The sequence below is a fragment of the Echinops telfairi genome, unplaced genomic scaffold (genome assembly GCF_000313985.2).
Source record: "Echinops telfairi isolate 266 unplaced genomic scaffold, ASM31398v2 ScPeMD7_7356;HRSCAF=8355, whole genome shotgun sequence".
NCBI classification, from domain to species: domain Eukaryota; kingdom Metazoa; phylum Chordata; class Mammalia; order Afrosoricida; family Tenrecidae; genus Echinops; species Echinops telfairi.
This window is the reverse complement of record NW_022111256.1, coordinates 1653948-1678360: the sequence shown is the minus strand read 5'-3', so window position 1 is coordinate 1678360 and position 24413 is coordinate 1653948. Positions and strand designations below refer to the sequence as shown.

General features: G+C 56.6%; 2 protein-coding genes and 1 pseudogene across 2 annotated transcripts; 2 read left to right on the top strand and 1 right to left on the bottom strand.

The window, feature by feature from the left end:
- The first annotated feature begins 232 nt into the window (after nt 1-232).
- Nucleotides 233-16262, top strand: PLEKHG6 (pleckstrin homology and RhoGEF domain containing G6). Its single transcript, XM_004708109.1, has 14 exons — nt 233-376; nt 1600-1755; nt 2551-2715; nt 3649-3744; nt 3979-4029; nt 4381-4530; nt 5482-5592; nt 5758-5907; nt 6068-6205; nt 6475-6594; nt 7087-7219; nt 7340-7455; nt 14636-14775; nt 15581-16262. The coding sequence occupies exons 1-14, from the start codon at nt 233-235 to the stop codon at nt 16260-16262; spliced, it is 2352 nt and encodes a 783-aa protein (XP_004708166.1).
- A 656-nt stretch (nt 16263-16918) lies between these two features.
- TNFRSF1A (TNF receptor superfamily member 1A) lies at nt 16919-24118 on the bottom strand. The gene is made up of 9 exons (XM_013006021.3): nt 23935-24118; nt 23396-23524; nt 23018-23170; nt 22730-22808; nt 18886-18959; nt 18682-18792; nt 18330-18358; nt 17831-18176; nt 16919-17743 (listed from the first exon to the last, which is right to left on the bottom strand). Exons 1-9 carry the CDS (start codon nt 24116-24118, stop codon nt 17442-17444), a joined length of 1407 nt encoding a protein of 468 aa, XP_012861475.3. The 3' UTR covers nt 16919-17441.
- Nucleotides 21779-22171, top strand: LOC101658683 (annotated as a pseudogene).
- Nucleotides 24119-24413: the final 295 nt, after the last annotated feature.

Here is a 24413-nt window from a genome sequence, read left to right as displayed (position 1 = left end):
AGGGAGGAGATATTTGTCCACGGTGCTTTCTACCCAATATGTACATGCGCATGCTCTGTCCTGCCAAGTCTCTCTCTTGGTCCCCAGGCCGGTCCTACCCACACTGATCGCCTGAGTTCCACCCTCTCGCCTCACCATTCATTCCTTTGTGCTCTCTCTCGCAGGCTTTGGGGTGCCCATTCTCCTGGACATTGGAGCTATGGCCCTTGGGAGGTGACCCATGAGAGAAGGGATGCAAGCCATTAATCCTGTGGATGACGGTTCCCTCCAAGGCCTGGTGGCGTCTCGAATCGCCACTTACGGGGGTCGACATGGGGCCTCTGCCCAGAGTGCTGCTGGCAGTCTCTACCCAAGAGCAGGCATTGGTGCCGGACCGGTGAGTCCTCTGGGTGGTTCCCCAGGCTGTGCCCTGAGGATGACCTGGGTGGGGTAGCAGGACGGACACCTAGGCTTTCAAGCATCTGTCCCCTTACAAGGTCATGGGCTGCTCTGATCCTGTCCCTTACCACTCCCCACCCCCTTCTTTCTGGCTTGAGGGGGTCGGGGGACAGAAGGGTAGAGGCGGGGCCAGGCTCCCAGGACTCAGACCCCAGGTCCCAGACAGCCTGCACCTGTACGGCTAAGAGCCAGGATAAGCCAAGCCCACGGAGGAGGTGCTGTTAGACAGGTCTGAGACACAGAGCTGGGGGTGGGGTGGGGCCACCAAACCCTAGGGTTGCCACCTCCCAGGTTCCCTCCTCTACTTGGGAGGAGCCTCTGGGATCTCTGAGACCTGCCCCCTGTGAGTCAGGGCGGCAGGGAGAGCAAAAGTTCAGGTGGCCCTACTTTACAGGTGGGGATCATGGGGCCTGCCTGGCTCCACCCCTGGCCCTACCTCTGGGATTCCCTCCAATCCCGACTGAGGAAGGGAGTGTGGCTCGGTCTTTCCCGTAGTCCCCAGGCTGCCCTGCCACCCCAGGAAGTCTGCTTCCTGCTGGGGTATTCCCTGCCTCATGGGGGAGGATCTGGCCCTCAGAGAGGGAGGTCAGCCAGGGACTCTCCCAGACCCAAGGCGGGAAGGGAGTTTAGGAAGTACATGGGGGTAATTCAGAAATGTGCCCTGGCCTGCCCTGTAGGGGACTGAGCACTGGCCTCTCACAGGAGAGCCCAGCCACTTCCAACAGAATGGAAGGCCGGCTGACAGCCCAGGAAGGAGCCTACCCATGTGTGTGTGCCCGACTCTCTGTGGGAATGACAGGGGAAGTAGCGTGGGACCCGGATGCAGCGTCCCTTGTGTGCTGCCTGTGCATGCCCGGTGTGCATGGTGGGTGCCGGTAGCATGTGCCTGCCTGCGTTCCGGCTCTGGGGGAGGTCTCTGCCCCTGCCCCAGGCCCTCTTGGGGAGCCAGCCTGACATGCCCTTGCTCAGCTCTGCTTGGCCTTGCTGGCAGCCACGGCCATGACTCAGGACAGGAGTAGCCACACCAAACTGGTTTGAGGGGATAAGTGAGCCAACCCAATTTGGCGGGAAGAGCCAGGTCTGGAGCCAAGCCTGGCCTCCAACTATCTGGGGCTTTGAGGGGGTGGGGGGACTCTACCACCACCCCTGCTGCTCCCCCAGGACCCCAGTCGCCGCCGTCTCCAGGACTATGTCCCCTTCGCCAAGAGTTCGGGCCAGGCCAGGAGGCCGTCGCCCTTGACGCTCCGAGAGCCAGAGTCTGAGAAGTGGCATGGGGAGCACTTGGGGGCTAGCCCACCTTACTCCCCCAAACTCAAGGTAAGGAGTTTCTCTTCTCCCCACTCTATGCCCCACCCCACTATCAGACGAGGGATCCCCAGGGGCTGACAACACAGGGCAAGGGCTGTCTGCCTAGAGCCCCTCCAAAAATCCAGGCACCACTCTGCCTAAAAACCCCCTCAGGGAACTGGCCCCGCTCAGCCCGGACCGTGAGGCCCAGTGACTTTGACTGAGGTCATTTTGACATTGTTTAAAGAATAAACTGTTACGATCAAACGTCCAGCCCTTTAAAGCTCTCAAATACTGTGAGAGCCAGGGACACTTCCTCTCTCCCCAAGTCCTATTTCACCCTTCACGCCAACCGTGAGCCCCACCTTCCTGTTGTGACGGTCAGGAATATTTTTGTTCACGTCACTTGATACACCCGCCCCCAAAAAGCAATTTGTAAGACTTAAGCCTTGTCTCCTAAAAAGAAGAAAAGTCCATGTGAAAATGTTGCCTGGGACCACGGGTTCCCTGAGTTGTGCTGTGGTCTCCATCAGAAGGCCCTCTGAAGGGTGGGGGTCTGTTCCCCCTCCCAGGGTTCTGTCTCGGCAAACTCCTAGCAGGAATGGTTCTGCCCAAAGAGTCCAAGTCAGGCTCCTGCAATCCCAGGTTTCTCTGCCCAAGCTCCAGCTATGCCTTCTGTCTGCCCCACATTCCAGCTGGAGTTAACCCCAGCTCCTGCCCTGGCTTCACACACACACACACACACACACACACAGCTCTCACACACGCCAGGCGGGCTGGGCACCAGGGCTGTGGTCAGGATCAGCCTCTTTCTTGACTCCCCAGGGTGTGGCCACAGTAGAACATCTGAAGAGACGGCTGCACACGTTCAGCATGTTTGGGATACCCCGCCTGCCCCCTGAGGACCGGCGGCACTGGGAGTTAGGCGAAGCCAGTGACCGGAGTCTGGTCATCGAGAAGTCCTGGAGGGAGCTGGTGCCTGGACACAAGGTGACCTGTATACTGTCTGTCCCCACGTTGTCGTAGACATACAGTCACACATCGTGGCTCTGCTCTGGAAACTGGAGAGAAGCCTGTAAAGCAAGGTCATGTGGCGAAGCAGGGAAAGCCAGATCCAGGTTCAAATCCTGGTTCTGCCTCTTACTAGTGAGACCTTGGTCAAGACGGTCAACCTCGCTGAGCCTCGAGCATCTCTTCTGTAAAATGGGGGTGGGTGATACCACCTATACAGTGGAGGACTGCTTTGAGGATAAAATTTTAAATAAATAAAAGGTGGTATAAACATTCTAAATGTCTACCAACGTGCCCAAAGGTCCCTAAACCCAAACCAAACCCATTATGGTTGAGTACATTCCGATGAACAACATTGTGACTGTTCGGCCAATGCTCAATCCACAGTGCCACCTTTGAAGGGCCGTAGGTGATGTGGATTGGCTCAAGTTCAATTGCAACCCTAAAAGCTGGTGGTTCAAACCCATCAGTGGTCAAAAATAAAAAACACTTAAAAAACAAACAAACCTAAAAAGCGCACTGCCATCAACTCATAGTGACCCTACAGAGCAGGGCAGAACTGCCCCTGTGAGTTTCCTGGGCTGTAAACGTTTCCATGAGCAGAAAGCCTCATCTTTGTCCCATGGAGCGGCTACTGGGTTCAAACTGCTGACCTTGCGGTTAGCAGCCCAACTTGTAACCCACAACGCCACCAGGGAAGAAAAGGCCAAGTGGTTGGGTTTTGGCTAACATCGTAACCAAGAAGTGCCGGATACACATGGGTCTCGATGCATCGGAATACACTCAGCCCAAACCCACCACCACCGCTGTAGTGCCCAGAAGCTGTTAGGAACATCCGGTAGCACTGAATGAAAGGCAGCTGCTGTCCTGTCTGCCATCCTTCCAACAGTACCATCATTGTGCCCACCCCAGGAGATGACCCGGGAGCTCTGCCACCAGCAGGAAGCGCTGTGGGAGCTGCTGACCACGGAGGTGATCTACGTGGGAAAGCTCAAGGTCATGACAGATGTGAGTCTCCCCCAGGCCCAGCCTGGCCCCATCCACCTCTCTCACACTGTCCCCCATTCTCTGGGGAGGGGCACACGATGCCAGGCAAGCCTCTTGACTGCAGACCTGCCTGGGGAGTGGGGAGAGGAGCGGGCAATACTGAAGGTAGGCATGGGGGACATTGAAGGGGTCAGCTGGGACGCTGAGAAACATGGCGTCGGACTCTGAGACCCTCGCTCCTCTCCCTGTGTCTAGCTCCTAGCCGCCGGGTTGCTGAATCTGCAGCGTGTGGGTGTGCTGATTGACGTGAGTGGGAGCCAGAGGGAAGGAGCCTGGGCCCAGGAAGTGAGGGGTGGGCTCCCAGAGAGTGCCTCCTGGCTGCCCAGTCTGATTTCCCACCCCCATTTTCTACCCACCCGACACTTCCCCTTGCTCTAGACCCCAAATAGACCTGGGATCCCCAGAACAGCCCACGGCAGCCACAGCAGCTGAAGGGAGGGCTGGGACCCTCGGAGTCTCCACGCCCACTCTTGGACTCAATCAAGCCTCCTACACCCTACCCCGCCCCAGTCCAAACTTAGGGGCCCTCCCATGCCCACAGCTGGTGCTTCCTGATGACCAGCCTGCTGAAGACATCCCTACTACTCCCCGCTCCAGGTGTCTGCAGAGACCCTCTTTGGAAATGTCCCTAGCTTGATCCGAGCCCACCGGAGCTTTTGGGAAGAGGTATTGGGGCCCACCCTGAAGGAGACGCGTGCTTCAGGCCAGCCTCTGGACCCCGTCGGCCTGCAGAACGGCTTCCTGTCGGTGAGGCCTGGGGGAGGGGTCCTGTCCATGGCACTTGCCTATGTGACCGGAATATGCCTCTGAGACTCGAGAGACCCACGGGGCACAGCCCCTGCCCTAAAATGATCCCTCCATCCCTGCCCCTCCCTCTGCCAATATGCCCTCTGTTACAAATGTCCTTCAGTCTTTGGTGGGGTGGGGGCGCAATGAGAATGCAGCTACACTCTTAGAATAAAAGCTCAGGATGGGGGAGGCATGCATTGTCAGACAGCTGGGGGCAAGTATGGGGCATCAGTGAGGAGAGAGACAAGGCTACCTACTCCCCTGAAGAGTGGCCGCCTCAGAAACCCACAGGGGCACTTCTAGTCTGTGCCATCAGGCCGCTGTGAGCCAGCGAGCTGAGGAGTTTGGTTGTTTTAGAAGCAGGAGGACAGGTAAGGCCGTAGGGCACTAGAAGCAGGGAGAAGAGATGCGAGGGTGTCGTCCCCTTTCCCCCCCACGCAAAGAGACTGTGCCTGCTGAGTCGTGCCCTGGGTTGGGGTGGAGAAGTGGGGAACCGTCTCCCAGAAGCTTCCATCGGAGCAGGGTTTCTGGACAACCCTCAGGTTACCCCACACTCACACACACCTACTACCCACCCACTGCGGGGCGAAAGGGGATCTGCGGTGGCCTGAAAGTGTTCCAGCTGAATTATTGATGGCGGGAGAGGGGGGAGTAAGGTCAGTGCAGCACGGCCGGGATTGTGGGTAGAAGGGGCTCAGGCAGCAGTAACGGGTGTCTCCTCCCACCCCCACCCCACCCCGACTGCCTTGGAATCCAGAGAGGGGCCAGGAGTTTGGGAATGGCTGGGGCTGAAGGAGGGTCTGTTCGAGGCCCTCCCCACCCACCTTGCTGCCATGCTCTGACGTCAGAGCCTGGGTTCCCTGGCCTCCTTCCTCCTGCTGCCCCTGCCCACCATCTTTGTCTCTCTAGTTCGGCCAGCGGTTCCAGCCCTACGTCCAGTACTGCCTGCACGTGAAGCAGACCATGGCTTATGCCCGGGAACGGCAAGACAGCAACCCTCTCTTCCAGCTCTTTGTGCAGGTGGGAAGCGGGGGGCCCAGGGAGGCTGCGGGGTGATCCCAGACCACCCCGTCTCCACAGTCTGTGGCTAGGCTGCGGGCTGCGTTCATGCTGCAGCGGGGCAAGCAGGCTCCTGCAGCCTCCTGACCGCCGGCTGCCTCCCACCCCGCCCCCCTTCCCGGGCAGTGGTGTGAGAAACACAAGCGTTCGGGGAGGCAGACGCTGGGTGACTTGCTCATCAAGCCCCATCAGCGCATCACCAAGTACCCGCTGCTGCTCCAGGCGGTGCTCAAGAGAAGTCCCGAGGCGCGAGCCCGAGAAGCCCTGAAGGCCATGGTAGGAACTCCACTGGACCCGGACCCCTGGGAGTTGGGGGCTGGTGAGTGGGCACTGACGGGGATCCCTCGAGGGCCGCCACCTCTTTCTGCCTGCACACAGGCAGGCTCAGCCTGTGGGTGCTTGGGTGGGCTCCTCCCATGGCCCCTCTCCCCTCTAGATCGTGGCAGTGGAGTCCTTCCTGCGGCACATCAATGGGCAGGTCCGGCAGGGCGAGGAGCACGCCAGTTTAGCGGCCGCCGCCCAGCGTATTGGGCCTTATGAGGTGCTGGACCCCTCCAGTGACGAGATGGAGAAGGTGAGAGAGGACAAAGGAGGACAAGCGAGGCCCAGGAAATGGGTGGGGATACAGAGGGCGCTTGGGCACCACCACCCTGGCTCCTCTGGGTGGGAGGGCCCAAGGGACATTGTTCAAGAGAATAAGAAGGTGCTGGGGCACTCGGTCTCTCTCCAGGAGGGTAAGAGTGGAGAGGAAGGTCCTGGGGTGGAACAGCCGGCCACCCTCGGCGGGATTTTGAGGACAAGGCCTGCCCACCCGCTGAAACCTCTCCCCTCGGTGCCCCTCAGCACCTGCGTCCCTTCTCCACCCTGGACCTGATGGCCCCCATGGTGGGGGTTGCTCCCGAGCACACCAGGCAGCTGCTGCTGGAGGGATCCGTGCGAGTGAAGGAGGGACGAGAAGGCAAGGTGAGGGGGGGAGGGCAGGAGGAAGTGTCCAGAGAGAAGCGAGGGATGATGGGAGCCAGGAAGCAGGAAAGCTGGAAATAGAGTAGAGGCGTGTGTATATGTGTGTGTCTCTGTGTATGTGTGCATGTGCATTTGTGTATGTGTACATGTGTGTATGTGCATGTGTGTGTTTATGTGTATGTATGTGTGTAATGTTTGTATATGTGTAATGTGTGTGCACATGTGTGTACATGTGTGTAGGTGTGTTTGTGTATTTGTGTGTGTGTGTGTGTGTGTGTGTGTGTGTTGAAAAGACACCATGCCAGCTATGACCCTGAGCCACCTATCTGCCTAGCCCATGAAGTAAGAGGGTGGGTCAGGCTCTAGCACCCCATGGTTTGTGGCTTGCCTGTTGTGTTTGCACGCATACATGCCCACCCATGCAGGAGCACTCGCCCTGGCTGGCCCCTCCCCTGCCCCAGCTGACTCCAGTCTGTATCCCCTGCCCTCCAGCTGGATGTGCACTTGTTCCTCTTCTCTGATGTGCTCCTGGTCACCAAGCCCCAGCGCAAGGCAGACAAAGCCAAGGTCATCCGCCCCCCACTCATGCTGGAGAACCTTGTGTGCCGGCCACTCCGAGACCCCAGTATGTCTAAATGGCCATTGATGGCCTCCTCCTTCCTTCTTCTTGGCAAGGGAGGGAGGGAGGACCAGGAGGGGGATCCGGGAAGGCCTGGGCCTTGAAGCAGACCTCTCCTCTACCCAGACAGCTTCCTGGTGATCAGCCTCACTGACTTCCAGTGTGTGTCCAGTGCCCTCATTGTGCACTGCCCCAGTTCCACAGACTGTGCCCGGTGGCTAGAGAAGACCCACCAGGCCCAGGTATGTGACCCAGAGCGCAGGGGCAGGTGTGTACCAGTTCCGGGGCGCAGAAATGGAGCATGAGGGTGGGGGGAGAAGAGGAGGAGGTGGTGGGAAGGAGGGAGAAGCTCCAGTGGATGCAGAGTCAGGCTGAACTGTCAACCATCCCAGACGCCCTCTCAAGGGAGACACAGCCTTGACCACCCTTTGGGGGGGGAAGAGAGCTTGGGTCAGCTACCGTGCTAGTCGCACACCAAGCCTCCTCCTTGAAACAAGGCCCATTCATCTTCCATTGATGGGCACTCGGTGCAGGCCCTGCCTTGGGTGCGAAGGAATTAGAGAGAAATGAAGTAGCAATCCTTCCCTCAAGGACGATGCTGCCAGCTTAGCTGGCCAAGTCAGCATCCATACGAGTCACAGTGGAGCAGGGAGGAAGGATACTCAAGATGCGAAAAATCGCATGCACAAGGGGCCTCAAGCACACAGCAGCTGTGTGCCGAGAAAGCCACGGGCACGGTGGCGCGGTGCTGCTGCTGCTGCTGCTGCAGCGTGAAGTGCACAGGTGGACACAGCAGGAGACTGTCAGGGTCAGTAGCTCCGCTCCATCGCACTCATGATCTGGGTGCCATGCTGTGGAGTTTGACCTTCGACCCACAGCTGACACGGAGCCCATAAAGGTGTTAAGCAGAGGCGTGACACAAAGAGATGCATTTGATAGAAAAGCTAGAGGAGTTCGAAAGATGAGAGGTCCAAATGATGGCCAGAGAAGGGAGAAGATTTGAGGTGGACGGTGAAGGATGGGAAAGACAGCAGAAGAATCAGGGAGCAGTGGGGCTCGTTTGTTTGGGAGGACATCGATGAGGTCTGTGGAGCAAAGGCGTTGGCATGAGAGGGCACAGAGAGGCCAGCTTCTACAGGCCTTGAGAGCTACCGCAGCGTGCAGACTGGGCAGGAGCGGATGGAACTGGATCGGTAAGAGAAGAGTACCATCCATTCTAAAGCAAGGGGATGGCAGTGAAATCGGTGTGTTGCGTTTTGATGGGTTTTTCATTGTTGTTGATCAAAGAAGCAGTGTGGCTTGATGGGCTCGAGGAAGGAGAGAGACTGGTTGCCAGAGATTTCTTGTCTTCATTGGCTGTAAAGCATTGAAGGTTCAGGCTTTTAGGGAAGCTTTGACCCCAAAAAGCTAAAGAAGAGGAAAGAGGCAGGGGGGATTTGGTGGTTGAAAGCCAGCCAAGAGTGAACTCGGAACTTTTTAAGTTCACACACCAGTTCTGGCACTTTCTCACTCTGTGACCCGAGGTCACCATGAGTGCCGATTTCCTCGGCTGCAAAACAGAGATAAGCAAACACCAGCTCTTGCCTCCCAAGGAGGATGCAAAGAAATCATTCGGGTGAAGCAGGCAGCTAGGCGTCTCTAAGGCAAAACCAGTGCCCCCATCTAGTCGGTGTCCACTCATAGTGACCCTATAGGACAGGGTAGAACCACGCCTGTGAGTTTCTGAAACGAAAACTCTTTGTGGGAGTCGAAAGCCTCGTCTCTCTCTCACAGAGCGGCTGGTAGTTTCAAACTACAGACCTTGCAGCTCGTGGCCCAACTCGTAACCACTATACCACCAGGGCTCCATGAATCCTCAGCGGCTCAAGTAACTGAAGGACAAAGAGGCCAGTCCACCTCCTGAGCTTGCTGCTTGAAAAACTGGATGGGCAATGATGCCACAGACAGAAATGAGATACAGCCACACACTCCCTAAGGCCTAATCGGGCAACACCCCCACCATATGTATAATGAGGTTATAATGACCATCAGGGTTCAGAAATCCCCATTAAGGAAGAAATCCCCATTAAGGACGCCATAGATGGAAATGGACGTAGCAAACACAAGGGCTTCCCCGCATGGCACCTGTATATCATGTCTCTTGTATACAAAGCGATTACACTGCTGGGCATATAAGGGTACAGGACCTAAACACTGTATTTTTATGCAGCTATTACGCACGCTGTCTATATTTGTTTGCCAACCACTCCCTGCTCGCGAGGTATTTTTATCATAAGATTTATGCTAATTCTTTTCGGTTGCTATCAACAATAATAATAAAAGCATAGTGCACTTGTACCTGCAGAGTTGGGAGAGGAGTATTGGCAGACAACTGCAGAAGACTCGGGTTAGTCGAGTGGAAATAGCGTCAAGCATTATGCATCATGTCCTGATGGCCGTGGTGCAGTGAGCACAGTCGGCCGTGGTACTGATGGATGCCTGGACTGTGCAGTCTGTCACTACTTTGTGGGTCGCACAAACAACGCCCCGCTATAACCAACACACCGCCAGCGCTCTCCGCTCCTTTCATCATTTTAAAAAGCAGACCGCATCGTCACCGTGTGCGCTTCGGCTCATCGGCCGCAGCATGGCACTTGAACCTGGCTCATCGCTTCTGGCTGTGACAGCCTTCCCTCTCTGCTTACTTTTCTTTCAAAAAAACCTTCCTGCAAAGGGCCTGGTGGCACCCCAACACAGCAAAGCCAGAGCAGCCAGAGGCCACGGAGAAGCAGCTATGTGGAAGTGAAACCAGAGGACGGGAAGCTGGAAGCCCAGCGAATGCGATTGCAGAGTGAGATCGGGGCGTGTTTGTACAATTCCCCCATGGCACAGCATCCTGTTTCTCAGAACGGGCCCTGGCTGTGAAGCTGGGGCACGGCTGTCCTTAGAAAGGAAACCTGTTTGCTCCGTTCTTGCTTCCAGGGAGGGGTGAGGTGAGGTGGTAACGTTCTGTCTTTAAAAAGAAGCACCTTGAAATTGCGGTCGTGGGCGATAGCCAACAAGAGATATGGCACGGAGTTTTGGGAAATGTGGAGACAAGGGCCAGGGGTTCGGGTGAGAAATGAGGATGAAAGGCAGACCCTCTCAAGAGTGGGTGTCCACCAGCCCTGGGGGGCTGCCGCTGACTTGGAAAACTCAACAAGACGGTGGTGGTCCCCCGGAAGCCCAGGTGAGCCCAGCCTGATGATTCTGAGCCTGGAGCAGGGGACCAGAGTGGAGGGGTTATCCGTGGCTGACTTGATGAAGGTGGTCTCCCATGAACCCCCGCCCCAGGGTCAGCTCTCTGCTTGCCAGCCACCTTCTCTCTGCCTGCTTCTCCCGGAGCCGAAACACAGCTCCCCCGTGTGGCAGCCAGGCTTCCCGGATGGAGCAAAGGACACCATTCTGATGGCCAGGCAGTCCGCTCTCACTGAAGAGAGAACAACCAACCCTCATTAGTGCTCCCAGGACAGCAAGTGGGGGTGCCCTTTCCTGACAGGCACCCCTCTTCTCTTTACTATTCTTCCCTTTCTCCCCCTGCATCCACTCCTAGTGCCGCCACACCCCTACTCCTCACCTTCTCCTCCCACCCCTCACAGCACAGCCAGAAACAAAGCCCCTGGCCATGGAGTTGTGGTTCACGAGTGGGTTTGCTCACCAGAAGGTCGGCAGTTCAAAATCACCTGAACTCCTGGCCCATGTTTTCACATTTCCCAGTCTGGAAACCACCTGGCCCGCGGGAGAGAGATGAAGCGCTCTCTTCCTATAAAGATGTACAGTCTCAGGCCGGTCCTACTCTGTCGGCTGGTCTGTGGGCTGTGCCGTGAGTCGGAATCGACTGGGTGGCAGTGGGTATGGTGACCCCACGTGCGCTCAGGCAGAATACCCCGCGGTGTCCAAGTCTGCCGTTCCAGGAGCAGAGCCGGCCTTTCAACAGCCGCAGCACCTCTGGGTGTGTAGTTCCCAGCTGTTCACACCACCCAGGGGCTCCTTAGAACCCCCGTGGGGCTGTTAAAGATTGCAGGTGTTTCATTGTGCAAATAATTTAGCGCCCCTCCTCTCCCCCCATTCCTCAGCTCACCTCTCCCCGTGGCAGGCTAGTGAGGGGGAAAGAGGTCACTTTGTCCGCCCAACACAGCAGTCCACTCTTGGCCAAACAAAAATCCCGGGAGCTTTGACAGGAGCGTGCTACCTTTCTTGTCTCACCGTGCATTCTTTCCGTCGTCCTACCCTCTGTCACCCTCCGTCTCTAAGCTGAAAAGCCAAGTGGCTCACCTACTGTCCCCCTGCATAAGGCAGTCGCCTCCTCGGATCAGGACTTTTTCTCCCCTTACAGAAAGGTGGATGCAGGCTTACTCGGAGCGGGCCAACCCCCGGAGGCTCGGCCTTTAGAGAAAATTAGTTTCTCCAGGAGGAAAACAGTGCATCTCGGCTTCTTCCGTTAAGCGGGTGGTAGGAAGCAAAGGAACCCGCGAGGGGAACAAAGAAAGCTGTCAGAGGCAGGCCAGGGGATGGGAGGAGACGCAGAAAATGGCAGCTGAGAGGAGAGGCTGGAGCCACAGCCAGCTCTCTCGTCCTTATCCGTGCTCTTGAGCAAGTTGCTTCGCATCTCTCTGCCTGCTGCCCCGTCTGGGGAACTGCAGCCAGGATGGTCAGCACCCTGCAGGGGTCCTCTCACTGCCACCGAGTCAATGCCCACTCGTAGCGGCCCGATAGGACAGGGAGAACTGTCCCTGTGGGTTTCCGAGACTGGAATGCATTACAGGAGCAGAAAACCCCGTCCTTCTCCCAAGGCACAACAGGTGGTTTTGAATTGATGACCAGAGCAGGACAAACCACCAGGGCTACCCATGCAGGGCAGGAGAGGGAATGACGTCTGTCCATTGCTTAGCACGAAGCCCTGTGCTGGACGGGCTCTGTCACCATCCGCGTCCCTGACCGGCCCACGGAGGCCTGGTGATCGCCTTGCCAAAATGCAGTCTTTGGAAAGCCTGTGCAGCCCAGTTCTGCTCTGGCCCACGCGGCATCACCGAGACGCCGTGCCAGCTGGATTGTGCGGCCCGGAAGCCGGTTCCAGGCCAGTGACGGGGGAGTTGGGGTGGAATCTGGGGGGAGTTGGGGTGGAATCTGGGAGCGGGTCCAGGACCGCAGGGAGAGGGGCATTCCCCCTCTCAAGGCCCAGGCCCCCAGCAGGGGACAAAAGCAACAGACGCCCTGGGGACAGCTCTCGATCCCTTTTCCTACCTTTGGGGGAGGTGGGAGTGGGGCCACATTCTTGCTCAGGTGAAGTGTCCTCTTCCTTACCCATCTTCATGGCTCCTTGTCCCCAACTACAAGAATAGGCGAAAAAGAGTCCCCGGGCTAGAGAGGCATCGGGTAGCAGAAGACCCTTCAGACAGGGCCTGGCCTGACCCCCAGGCCCACACCCCACCCCCTCGGCTCACATCTCATCCCCTGCTGCTTCTCAGGGTGGGCAGGGGCCAATTTTCTCACAGACAGACCTTCCCCCCAGGGCTCTCCCACACACCACCCCTAACCTGGACCTCCCAAGCACAAGATCAAAGGGGTGTCCTCCCAGCAGGACAAACTGGGGCCCCAAGTACAGTCCTTTCCATACTCCCAGGTGGACCCCCTCTGAGTGTCCTGCCCCACGCTCCATGCTGAGGGGGGAGATGAGGCCTGGCACAGGTGTGCTGGTGGCCCCACCCCTGCTCTGGCCATCAGACCAAGCCTTGGGGGGGATCTTCACATTGCTTTGTCACTCCTGGGGCCCAAGGGACCAAAGAGGTCCAGGAAGAATTGGAAACAGGAGCCTGCTACCTTTTTCCTATTCCTAACCCACCCCCACCCCACCCCAGTGTTTCTGGGAGGCTTTGGTGATGTTCACATACCTTAGGCTGGAAGACATTCAGATTATGAGGGGCATCAACAAGTTCATGGGAAAATTCCACTCTCTTCTAGTCTCATTTTTCCACAAACGGTTTGAAGCCCCTCCTATTTAACTACCAGCGTGCTGTGGGCTTCAACCAATCAGAGTGGCGCGGGTCAGGCCTCTGCTGTCTCTTGCTGAGTTGGCTGTAGTTGTTGGAGCTTGGGGCAGGAAAGTGAGTCTGGGAGGGTTTCCATCTTTCAACCCTGATATAGCCATACCTGGGAGTACTGAGCCAGCAGTGCCCCCCAGCCACTGCCACCAGGCCCCTTTGCCAGGCCGCCACCTACATCAGTCAGCAAACACACACACCCCTTCTGCTCCCTTTCCTCCTCTCTGCCTTGTGTAGCTTGTCCCTCAAGGCTGCACCTTGAAAATCCCTAGTTACTAAACTAGACTCAGCGAGCAGGGCCCAGCCCCGCTCTGATTCTCCCTCACCCTTGACTTTGAGCAAGTCCCCACAGGTAGGCTGCTAACCTCAAGGTCTCGTCGCTCCGTGGGAGGAAGTGGAGGCTTTCTACTCCCGTGAAGGTTTACCACCTCGGAAACCCACAGGGGCAGTTCTACCCTGTCCTCTGGGGTCCCTAGGAGTCAGATCTCGGTCCTGAAGGGTCGCCAGGAGCCGCAATTGACTTAACATCAGTGAGTTTGGTCTGGAGTGTTCAGGAGCTTTGGTGGCACTGTTGGGCAGGCATTAGCCTGCTAACCGCAAGGTTGACAGTTCAAACTTGCCAGGCACTCCTGAGGAGAAAGCTTTTACAGCCTCAGAAACCCTATAGAGGGTCACTACAGGTTGGGATTCACTTAATGGCAGTGAGGTTTGGGGAGATTACGTTTTCTTCGGTACAATCTGGTAATAGGGTGGAAGATGCAGTGGGACTGGGGTGTGCCCCAGTCAACCGCACGCACAGGAAAGGTGCTTGGGAACCAGCTTCCTGAGAGTCACTCTTCTACTCTTGGATGTCAGTTTTTATTACCTGGATGAACATGTTGAGGGAGGAAAAGAAAACAGTTCATGCCTCTGGGGACAGAGCTGCCTTCATCCCTTGGAAGGGCAGCAGAGTCCAACTTGAGGGCCGAGGCCCAGGAAGGGGGACAAAGATGTTCTTCAAGGAGCAATCGGGGGCCAGCACCATTCGATCCAGGTGGGCCTCCTGAAGGAGGGGGCAGACCTGATAGAGGACAGAACAAGCAGGAAGAACTGTGCAGGAAGGAGGGGGCGTTCTGACCACCTGCCCCATGCCGGTACCTGCTTGGCTGTCCCATGACCAACCGGAGCACAAACCCACTTCTAACTGCAAGTTACTTCACCTTTAGATCGCGGTTTCTCGGTAGTAAAGTAGGGGTGAGAAAAATAATACCTGCTTCCTAAGACTCATAAGATAAGGTGTAAATGATTTTTTAAAAAACCCACTTCATACCATGCCTGGCTTATAGCTGAGAGCTCTTCCGTAACGCAAGTCTCCCCACCCCAGGCCGCCCTGCAGAAGCTGAAGGCTGAAGAGTACGTCCGGCAGAAGAGAGAGCTCCTGGCCCTCTACCGGGACCAGGAGTCCCCGAGCCCCAGGCCTTCCACTCCCTCCCTGGAGGGCTCTCAGAGCAGCACCAAGGGGAGGTAAGCAGGGAGACTGCAGGCTAGGGAGCAAGAAGGAACCACTAGGCCAAGATACAGCATCCCAGCACTGGGTGGATTGGAACTAGATTGGGGAACCCAGGTTACAGGCTGGAGACAAGTCGATTGGCACCAGCCATGTGAAGGATCGAGTGGGGCAATGCATGAGGTTACCCCGACGAGGGCTGGCATAGGGTGGAAAGAACATGCAAATGATGCCAAGTGGCCAGAGAAGAGCCAGCTGGCTCCCAGGCCTGGGCTGGAGAGTGAAGGTGAGTGTGGGCTTAGAGAATGGCCAGGAAGTCCAGAGACGCTCACCCAGGATCACACACGGCTGCTTAGCCACATGGCTGCTATGGAGGGCAAAAGAAGCCACGGCTGAGCGATAACTTTCGGTGAGCTCCGAGCACCCCAAACTCACTGCCACAGTGGATCCTGAGCCACAGCGACTCTATACGATACAGTAGAACTGCCCCTGAGGGATTCTCAGACTGTAACTCTTTACGGGAGTAAAAAGCCTCCTCTTTCTCCTGTGGAGTGACTGGTAGTTTCAAAGTGCTGACCTTCAGGTCCGCGGCCTAATGAGTAACCCACTGTGCCCCAGGGCTCCTTGGCTCGGTGGCAATGCATGTCTTTAAGGAGCTGACAGTCTAGGCAAGGAATGAGAAAGATGATCACACAGGGCTGTGTACAGGTGATGCCGAAATAGGCCCAGAGGGGTCATTTCTAGGAGGAAGGGCCAAGGGAGACTTCTTAGCCTTGAACTTGACCCTTGGGCCTCTGACTGACCATTCACCGTTAACCATAGGATTCCTGAGTTTTCAGCCGTTGTCCCCCACCTGGTGGTGACCGAGGACACAGATGAAGATACACCCTCGGTGCCCCCCGAGGATGCCTCAGACTCTGGCTATGGCACTCTGATCCCAGCCTCCCCTAGGGAGCCCCCCAGCCCTCTGAGCCGGCTACGCCAGCGGGCCCTTCGGCGGGACCCTCGCCTCACCTTCTCCACCCTGGACCTCCGAGAGGTTCCTTTACGCCCCCAGAATCCTGACTTCCAAGCCCCCCATCGCCGAAGCGCCCCAGAACTGCCAGGGGACAGCATCCGAAGAGGAAGCAGCCTTCCCAGGGGAGACCCTCCCTCCTGGTCTGAGGAAGAGGATGGAGCCCCAGAGGGAGGGAATGTGGTGGTGGAAACCCTACACAGGGCCCAAATTCGGGACCAGCTCCCCCGCCCCCCAACCCACGTGGACTCTGCCGGGGAAAGCCCCTGGGACTCCTCGGCCGATGAAGAGGAAGAGAAGACCCCCTCCTTGAACCACTTCCGGGCTGAGAACATGCTCAGGGAGCTCCGGGAGGAACTGGCCAGCCAGAGGATTGAGGGGTCCCCGGAGCCCAGGCGCAGCCAGCCCCGGAAGCTGACGCTGGCACAGCTGCAGAAGATGCGAGCATCACACATCATACAGCTGGACACCCCCACGTCCACATCGTAAGTGCAGAAGGGACGCTGGCCCGAAAGGGCAGTGGGGAGGCAGAGCAGGGGCTGTGGGAGGAAGGGTCCATAGCCTGGCTTCTCACCACCACCACCAGCTCTCACCTTTTGTCTTGCCTAACGGCTACTTCCTTCCTTTGCAGAGAGGCGTGAGTGATGCCCAAAGGACCTTGGGCCTTTCCCCCAGAGGAAATCTTACCCAAGAGTGCTGGTCACTCCCCCACCCCTGGCCTCTACCTCAAGGACCACACCTTCGGCCAAGAAGCCTGGCCCGGGCACCCTGCTCTCTGTACTCTGTGGGCTGTGGGGATCAAGAACTGTCAATTCATGTATCAAAACACCCGAGTCCCACATAAAGTTGTACATTAAAAATGTCAGCCTGTCACTAAATGAGGGCATGGGAGAGGGGGAGGGGAATGACAGCGGGGTGGCAAATAGGGAGTCGCTGTCTCAGTGCGACCCTACAGGACAGAGTAGAACTGACCCCCGGGTCTATCTTGATGGCAACAGATCAGCCGGTCTTCTCTCCTGCAGAGCCTCCTGACTGATGGCAGAGCGCTTCCTCATGCCTTCCCAGCGTTCCTTTCGCGGTCCCCATGGCGTAGAGCTTGTCCCATCCACCTGCCACGATCCCACAGCAACCACAGAGACCACGCCTCCCAGGAACAGTTTTAATTCAGAATTTTAGTGTATTTACATAAGTCCGCCTTGCTGGCTAGAAGCCCCATGGTTGTGCCTTGGGACAGTTCAGCTTACTCTGTGCATATCCAAACTGGGGCAAGGGCGCTAAGACTCTATTAGTGTAACAAGACTGATACAAAACGGCCAAACTACTGTGCAATGGGCGCCCCGAGCAGCCCTGCAGCGCCTCTTATGCCTGCAACCACTCACTGGGCACCCACAGCACACACTCTCACGCTCAGTCTCCCACTCAAGCACACGCACATGCACACGCACATGCACACCTCTCACACACACCACTGAGAAAAATATACACACGGATGGAGAAGCATCCGTAAAATACAACTCATGACTTTCCCTCTGCAGAATAAAAGAGGACCAAGAGGGTTTCTCCCCGGCCATTCTTCCAGGGCTAACTGGGGCCAGAAACAACTGTCCCCAGGTGGGCGGCATGGCCTCCCAGGGCAGGTGTGGCCCCAAGGACAGCAGGGGCGTGGCCTCACCGGGCCAGGTCGGACCCGACAACAGCAACGCCACCCAGAGCGTCCTCAATCTTCTCCAGGCAGCCACGCAAGTCCATGTCGCTGAGCACTCGGCCCAGCAGCTCCAGTGTGGCCTCACGCCGTGGGGTCTGCTGCCGCCAGGCCTCCAGCATGCTGTAGGACGCTTCGCGCACGTAGCGCCCGTTCTGCATCTCCAACCGCTGGATGTCATGCTCGCTCAGCCCCATGCGCCTCATGAACTCCTTCCAGCGTGTGGGCGGCACAGAGTCCACCACAACATATAGAGTGGCCGGGTCACCTGTGAGGGGACCCCGAGTGATGAGCCTCCAGCCAGCTGGAAGTCTCCCCTCCCTGCGCATGCGCTCCGGTCCCACTGGGCACTCACCTGGGAACAGGTCCTGTGAGCTGTCCTCGGCCTTCTGGGAAGGGTTGGGGACCTTGGTGGGGGTCATGGTGGAGGCAGGGGAAGCAGTGAGGATGGGGCCAGCCTCCTGGTGGAGTGCAATCACCTCTCTGGGAGGAGGTACATTTCTCAAATTGGACCACTCATTGGAGAAGGTGGTGCCGGGGGTGGGGCTGAAGATGTGGGTGGGGCTGAAGCCAGGGGTGGGGCTGAAGCTAGGGGTAGGGCTAAAGCCAGGGGTGGGGTTGAAGCCGGGGGTGGGGTTGAAGCCAGGGGTGGGGTTGAAGCTGGGGGTAATGGGCTTTCCAAGAACATGTTCCAACTCCCCCTGAAAGGGAAAAGACACCTGAGTTAGTGGGGGCCGGGAGGCACAGCCCAGCCCTCTGGAGGCGTGGTGAGGCTAAAGCAAATGAGGGCTACGCCAGGTTGACGGCCAGTGATGGGTATTTCAGGTAGGTTCCAGGGAGAGATTTCATCTCACCTCTTTTCCATGTGTCCGTTTGCCACAAACTGCAAGATCAAAAACAGAAAAAGAAACAACGAAGTCACGACATGGCCTTCACTTCCCCTGATAGCTCCCCCTGCCCTCCACTTCTAATCGCCCCCTGGGGCTGGGTATGGGGATTTGTGGTGACACGCTTCAGGGCCTTTGTGCCCCCAGGGACGAGAGAACCACTGGCACACCATGACCTCCCCAGCCATCAGGGACCACCACTTCCTGCCAGCGCTCCGTGGCACCTAGCCTCATTTTGCTTCCTGCTCGGTGGCTACTCTCCAAGGCCCCTCCCAAGCCCCCAACCAGCACCCTTTTCTCTCCCCAAAGCCCCACTCACCAATGGAGTAGAGCTTTGGCTTCCACCGTTGGTAGTGGCACATCATCCCAATGAAGACAAGCAGAAGGCAGAGACCAAAGAGGATGACCAGGGGCAAGAGCACGGCTGTGCCTGGAGGCAAAGTGGCCCAGCAGTCAGCGAGGGAGCTGACCCAAGGTCAGGGATTCAGGGGAGGGCAGGTGCGTCTGGGCTACTTATCCTCACCTGCATCCGGAGGGCCCGTCACAGATTCCGTTGGGGGCAAGCACAGCTTCTTGCACTCCATGTGATGCTTACAGCTAAAGGGGCGGAGGACAACAGAGAGTCAGCAGGGTCCAGCCATGGGAGGAACGCAGGGGAAGGGCCACAGGCAGCTGGGAATTCTTTGCTTTACAAACATTTTAACGGTCTGGTAAGAAAATGGAATTTGATGATCTCTCTGGACGGCCAGACAGAGGGATGACCAGATCTCACGGTAGAATCGATGGATTTTAGAACCGGAAGGGATCGAGCTGGGGGAAACCATGTAGAAACAAGAGTGGAGAGCAGTTATCTTCTAGATGGGGTCAAAAGATAAGGGGCTTTCCCCACAAATGTTTTAAAGCCCCCTCATTCGTTGTCAGGCAATGTCAAGTGTCTCCAGACAAGTCATTTTAACATCTTATTCTTTAATGAATAAGATAGGAAGGGAGCATACTTTTCAGAATTGAGGAATCAACAGGATCGAACCTAGAAACTTACAGCCATTGAGTTGATTCCAATTCTAAGTGACCCTATTTAGCTTCTGAGACTAAATCGTTAGGGGAGTACCAAAACTCCCTGCCATCGAGCCCATTCCAGTTCATAGCAAACCAAGGGTAAATCCCCTCAGGTTTTCTGAGAGTCACTCTCTTGTCTTTCTCCCAAGGAGCACCTGGTGGTTTCCAACGACTGGCGAAATGACATACAAGCGCTCTATATAGAGCAATCGGAAGCCCGATGTCTTCACCCCACTTCAGGCGACCCTGTGTGCGTCAGCACAGAACTGTGCTCCTGAGGATTTTCAGTGGCTGGTTCTCCAGTGGACTAGCAGGTCTTCTGAGATGCCACTGGATCGACTCAACCCTCCACTCAGCACATGAGGCACGTACAGCCCCCAGGGAGCCCAAGACACAGGCCCAAACAACACCCACTGCTATTGAGTCCATGCCCCAGAGATGGCAGCTGTTACTGTCATCTTTTATCCTGTTTTACATCATGAAACTCCTCTGACAAAAGCGGCTCAAGGGCTTTTGCTCAGGACAGCACTCGCAAGTACACGCTGTGACTTTAAGAAGAGGGGTCAAATGTGAGCATTTTTGAAATACACATGGCCATTAGCTGCCATCCTCCCCGGTACTTTGGACATGCTCTCAAGAGAGACCTAGACAAAGGCAGCATGCTTGGTAAAGGAAACATTCTCATCCCAAACGCCCTGCCATCCAGTCGAGGCCGACTCGGCAACCCTGCAGGACAGGGCAGAACTGCCCCCATGAGTTTCCCAGCCTCTCTCTCTCTCTCTCTCTCTCTCTCTCTCTCTCTCTCTATCTATCTATCTATCTATCTATCTCAGGGCAGAACTGCCCCCAGTGAGTTTCCCAGCCTGTCTCTCTCTCTCTCTCTCTCTTTCACATTTAAGATTTTTTAATGTGAAGTCAGTCTTTATAGTTTTCTGTGAAGTTAAAGTCATTCTTTTTTTTCTTTTCTGTCATTTTATGGGGGGCTCATAGTGCTCTTATCACAACCCACATGAAACTGTAACTCTTTATGGGAGCAGAGCCTCGTCTTTCTCCCGCAGCGCGGCTGGTGTTTGCAGACCGCTGACTTTTCAGATCGCAGCCCACGTTAGTAACCGCTATGCCACCAGGGCGCCAGTGGTAAAGGGTCAGAAAAAAATAAATAAAGAGGAAGATGCTCCATTCAATGGATTGGCATAGTGGCTGCAACCGTGACCTCAGACACGGCAATGACTGTGAGGGTGGCGCAGGATCAGGCAGTGTTCTAGTCTGGTACACGGCACCGCTAGGAATCGGAGCCCCCACCCCCACCCCCACGCCCGGACAGCACCTGATCATAATAAAGGCAGCCAGAGAACGCCCTGAAACAAGCACATCTTCCCCTGTCGCTGAGAGCGGGGGGAGGGGGGCGGGCGCAGGAAGAGGACCTCCAGGAGGCGGGGCCCCTTAGGAGTCTAAAAGCAAGAAGAGCCATTTCACACTCACTTCCCAGCATCATGGTGAGAACCACACGGAACGGGTACAAAAGCTTGTTCAAGAAGTGACAAGGGGGGCTTGCTCAAGGTCACATCGTCGTTATACACCTAAGCTGGGGTTTGAACCCATGTCCTTTAACTCCAGAGGTCACAGAGTTTCTCTGTCCCACATTGAGAGGTCCTTCCAAAAGGCATCCAGAACAGGCCAGAAGGAGTGGGCATGTGTGTGGGGGGTGCAATTTGCATCTACATGGTAGGTACACGATCACCTCCTTAAAATCTTTTATCAACCAACAGCCAGAGTGTTCCAAAGAGAGCATCCTTGTCAATAAGAGCGTCCCTGTAAACTGGGTCTTGTGGAGGTCCTTGGGGGAAGAGGGAAAAAATGATGTGGACGAAGTTAGCTTTGCAGCGAAGTGTTTCTGTGGAACTTACACGTGGCTTGGCCATAGTCAGCCCCATTATGCATCAGACCTCCAGCTGTTTTCAGTGGGGGCGTTGCTGACAGGGAGGGTGAAGGTGGCTGGGAGACCTGACGTCACTTCCGTAAAAAGCTGCTCAGATGACCACCTGAGGGGACAGCATCCTGTACTAGAGGAGCCTGGGATTGGGAATGAGTATAAAGAGCTGGGGTACACACGGCTCTAGGATCCTGAGACTCGACTTCTGCATGTGCTCAACCAGACCTGCCTCTGTTGGAGGCTGTGGAGAGGGCCAGGTAAGAGAACAGGCATCGATCACAGTGAGTCCTGACATCCTGATGGTTACCTACGCGACTGCTAACGGAAAGCTGGTATTTTGGACCTATCTGCTGTCCCACGGGAGAAAGACCTGGAAATCCATCTGCTCCTGTAACGACCACAGCCAGGAATTCCTTGCACTCTTCCTTTCTAGGCTGGTCCCGGCAGCATGGCTCCCGAAAAGAAGGGCGGTGAGAAGAGCAAGGGCCGTTGGGCCATCAGCGAGCTGGTGACCAGAGAGGACACCATCCACATTCACAAGCGCATCCAGGGCCTGGGCTTCAAGAAGCGTGCCCCTCGGGCGCTCAAGGAGATGCGGAAGTTTGCCATGAAGGAGAAGGGGACACCAGAAGTACGAATCGGCACCAGGCTCAGCAAAGCTGTCTGAGCCAAAGGAATCAGGCACGTCTCATACCGTGTGCACTTGCTCGGGAAACGTAATGAGGATGAAGATTCCCCAAACAAGCTCTACCCATTGGTTACCTATGTGCCCGTCACCACTTTCAGACCCCTACAGTCAGTCCATGTGGATGAAAACTAGTGGCTGATGATCTAATAAAGGTTCTAAACTGCAAAAAAAAACACAGCCAGAAAAACCCTGAGAGGCAGGTCTACTCTGTCACATGGGGCCACAATGAGTGTGGGTTACACGTGTAGGCAGGATGAGGGACATCCTTCTGCCATGGTAAGCAAGTACCCATGCACAGCCTGGGCACCTGGACCCAGCGAGCACACGGGAGCTGCCTCGGTGGGCCGGAGGAGGGCGTGAGATGGTCCAGTGGGAGAGACTACATTGCACCGATTCTCAGAGGGCCGCGCGATATAAGAGGCACCACACACGTGCCATGATCTGCCAGTGAACCAAGGGCATCATCGCTGAACGCCCCGATCCACCCAGTCTCAGTGCCGGGAACTTCTGTTACCAAAGACTTCTTAAGAGGTGGGAGACAAGCTGGGCCTGGAGGGCTGTCTTGACACAAAATGCTTCCCACTTCATCAGTCGCCAGAATGCCCTGGAGGGTTTTTCTCTCTCTTGCCCCTGCTGGTGACTCTCCCCCAAGGCCACCCCGCCCCACCCTGCACCAGGCAGGGTACTCACTTGGAGCAGGGGATGCACTCTTTTCCCTTTAGGAAGAAGCCTGCATGGCAATGACACAAGGTGTCCTGTTCCTCCTGGCCTGTGGGGAGAAGAACAGTGCCGCTGAAGGAGAGTGACCGCCCCCCCCACACACACCACCTCCACCCCCCCACCCCCCACAGAGGGCAGGAAGGAAGGCCAAAGTGGAAGAGTGCTTAGAACTTAGCCAAAGAGGAGGACAGGACATGCTGCTCATGGGGAGAGGGTGCAGAGAGCAGCCGGGCCCTGGACACGGGGAGCCACACTCACAGGGGACCGCGATGGTGCCGTTGAGGCAGAGGCTGCAGTTCAAGCACTGGAATATGTTGTTGCCCGCATGATGGCTCCGGTACTGGTTCTTCCTGCAGCCGCACTGGGTGTTCTGTTTCACGGTGCAAGGAGAGAGCTCCACCTGGTTCATTTCTGGGGCAGGAAGAGAGAGGGCAAGTGCTGTGGGCACCGGGCCATTGTCATTCTCTTTGTGTTCCCCCCAACCCCTCCTCAGGCCTCCCCAGGCAGCTGGACAGCACGCACGCACACTCCCCCCACCCCACCCCAGCAGCAGCAGCAGCACGTTGGCACTTGCACAGGCACTCAGGCCTGCCAGTGTCTGCCTCCCGTAGAGCCCTCTCCCGCCCCAGGACGCACCTTTCCGACATACGCTGCAGCTCTGGCAGCTCCTTTCGTAGTTCTCCACGGCCGTGTAGGTGCCATGCTCACACTCCCTGCAGTCCGTGTCCCGCCCCGGGCTGGGGCAGTGATTGTACAGATAGGTCCCTGGGATGGGGTGTCAGGGTCAGTGTGCAGCTGAGCGCTCCAAGCAGAAGCCCTGAGCTAGGGAATCTGGCCAGGGCCAATTCCCTCAAGCCTCTGGGAGAGGAAAGGAGGGCACAAATCCCAGCCCAGGAAGGGGGCAACATGAAGGGGCTTGGAGAAACCTGGGTGTCAGACTATCTGGAAAATGCCCTGCTGGCTGAGTGGGCGAGGGGTGGACAGTTGCAACCCCCCAGCTGCTGGAGAGAGTCTGCTCCCAAGAAACTGCAACTCTCCGAAACTCAAGAGGGGCAGTCTGCTCTGCCCTCCTGGGTGGCTCCGAGTCAGGACCGACTCCAGGCCATGGGATCTGGGGGAAAGTCAAGGAAGCAAGGCCCACGACTGACGGCACCCATGGTGCCACGTCCTCCTACCTTTGTGGCACTTGGTACAGCAAATGGAACTGTTTTCAGGGTGGCTGTATTTCCCATGGGGACACGGATTATCTCTCTTCTCTCGGTCCCCCACCTGGGGGACCAGTCCAATCACCTCGGAGGGATATATTCCCACCAACAGAGCAAGGCCAAGGAGCACCTGCAGAAGAATCAGATCAGACATCAGGAGAGGAAGTCTTAGACACAACAAGGGCACACCCTCCCTGCTCAGGGCCTCTTCAGCCAGTAACACTCTTTTCCCAGGCCACGCGCGCTCACGGGCAATGGTCTAACCCTAGGCCGCTGGCTTGCCATGCAATCCAGTGCTTAATGATTCTCTAGTTGTCTTGGGTGCTCATTCTCCTTGTTGTTGTTGAGAATAGATACTGAGTTAGTTAATTGTGCCAGCCTGGCCGATAATCACATGTGGTGCTGGTTGAAAGGAGGAGGGATAAATGGGTGGTGAAGCCTTGCCTTTC

Bases quoted from the DNA above. Each gene is read 5' to 3' on its own strand.
- PLEKHG6 (XM_004708109.1), top strand. From the start codon at position 233: ATGCAAGCCATTAATCCTGTGGATGACGGTTCCCTCCAAGGCCTGGTG. The intron at 4,030-4,380 runs GTGAGTGGGAGC...TCCCCGCTCCAG, and splicing joins GTGTGGGTGTGCTGATTGAC to GTGTCTGCAGAGACCCTCTT. The intron at 5,908-6,067 runs GTAGGAACTCCA...TCTCCCCTCTAG, and splicing joins GAGAAGCCCTGAAGGCCATG to ATCGTGGCAGTGGAGTCCTT.
- TNFRSF1A (XM_013006021.3), bottom strand. From the start codon at position 24,118: ATGTCTGATCTGATTCTTCTGCAGGTGCTCCTTGGCCTTGCTCTGTTG. The intron at 22,809-23,017 runs GTGAGTGTGGCT...TTCTCCCCACAG, and splicing joins CGGCACCATCGCGGTCCCCT to GCCAGGAGGAACAGGACACC. The intron at 18,793-18,885 runs GTGAGGATAAGT...CTTTGCCTCCAG, and splicing joins GACGGGCCCTCCGGATGCAG to GCACAGCCGTGCTCTTGCCC.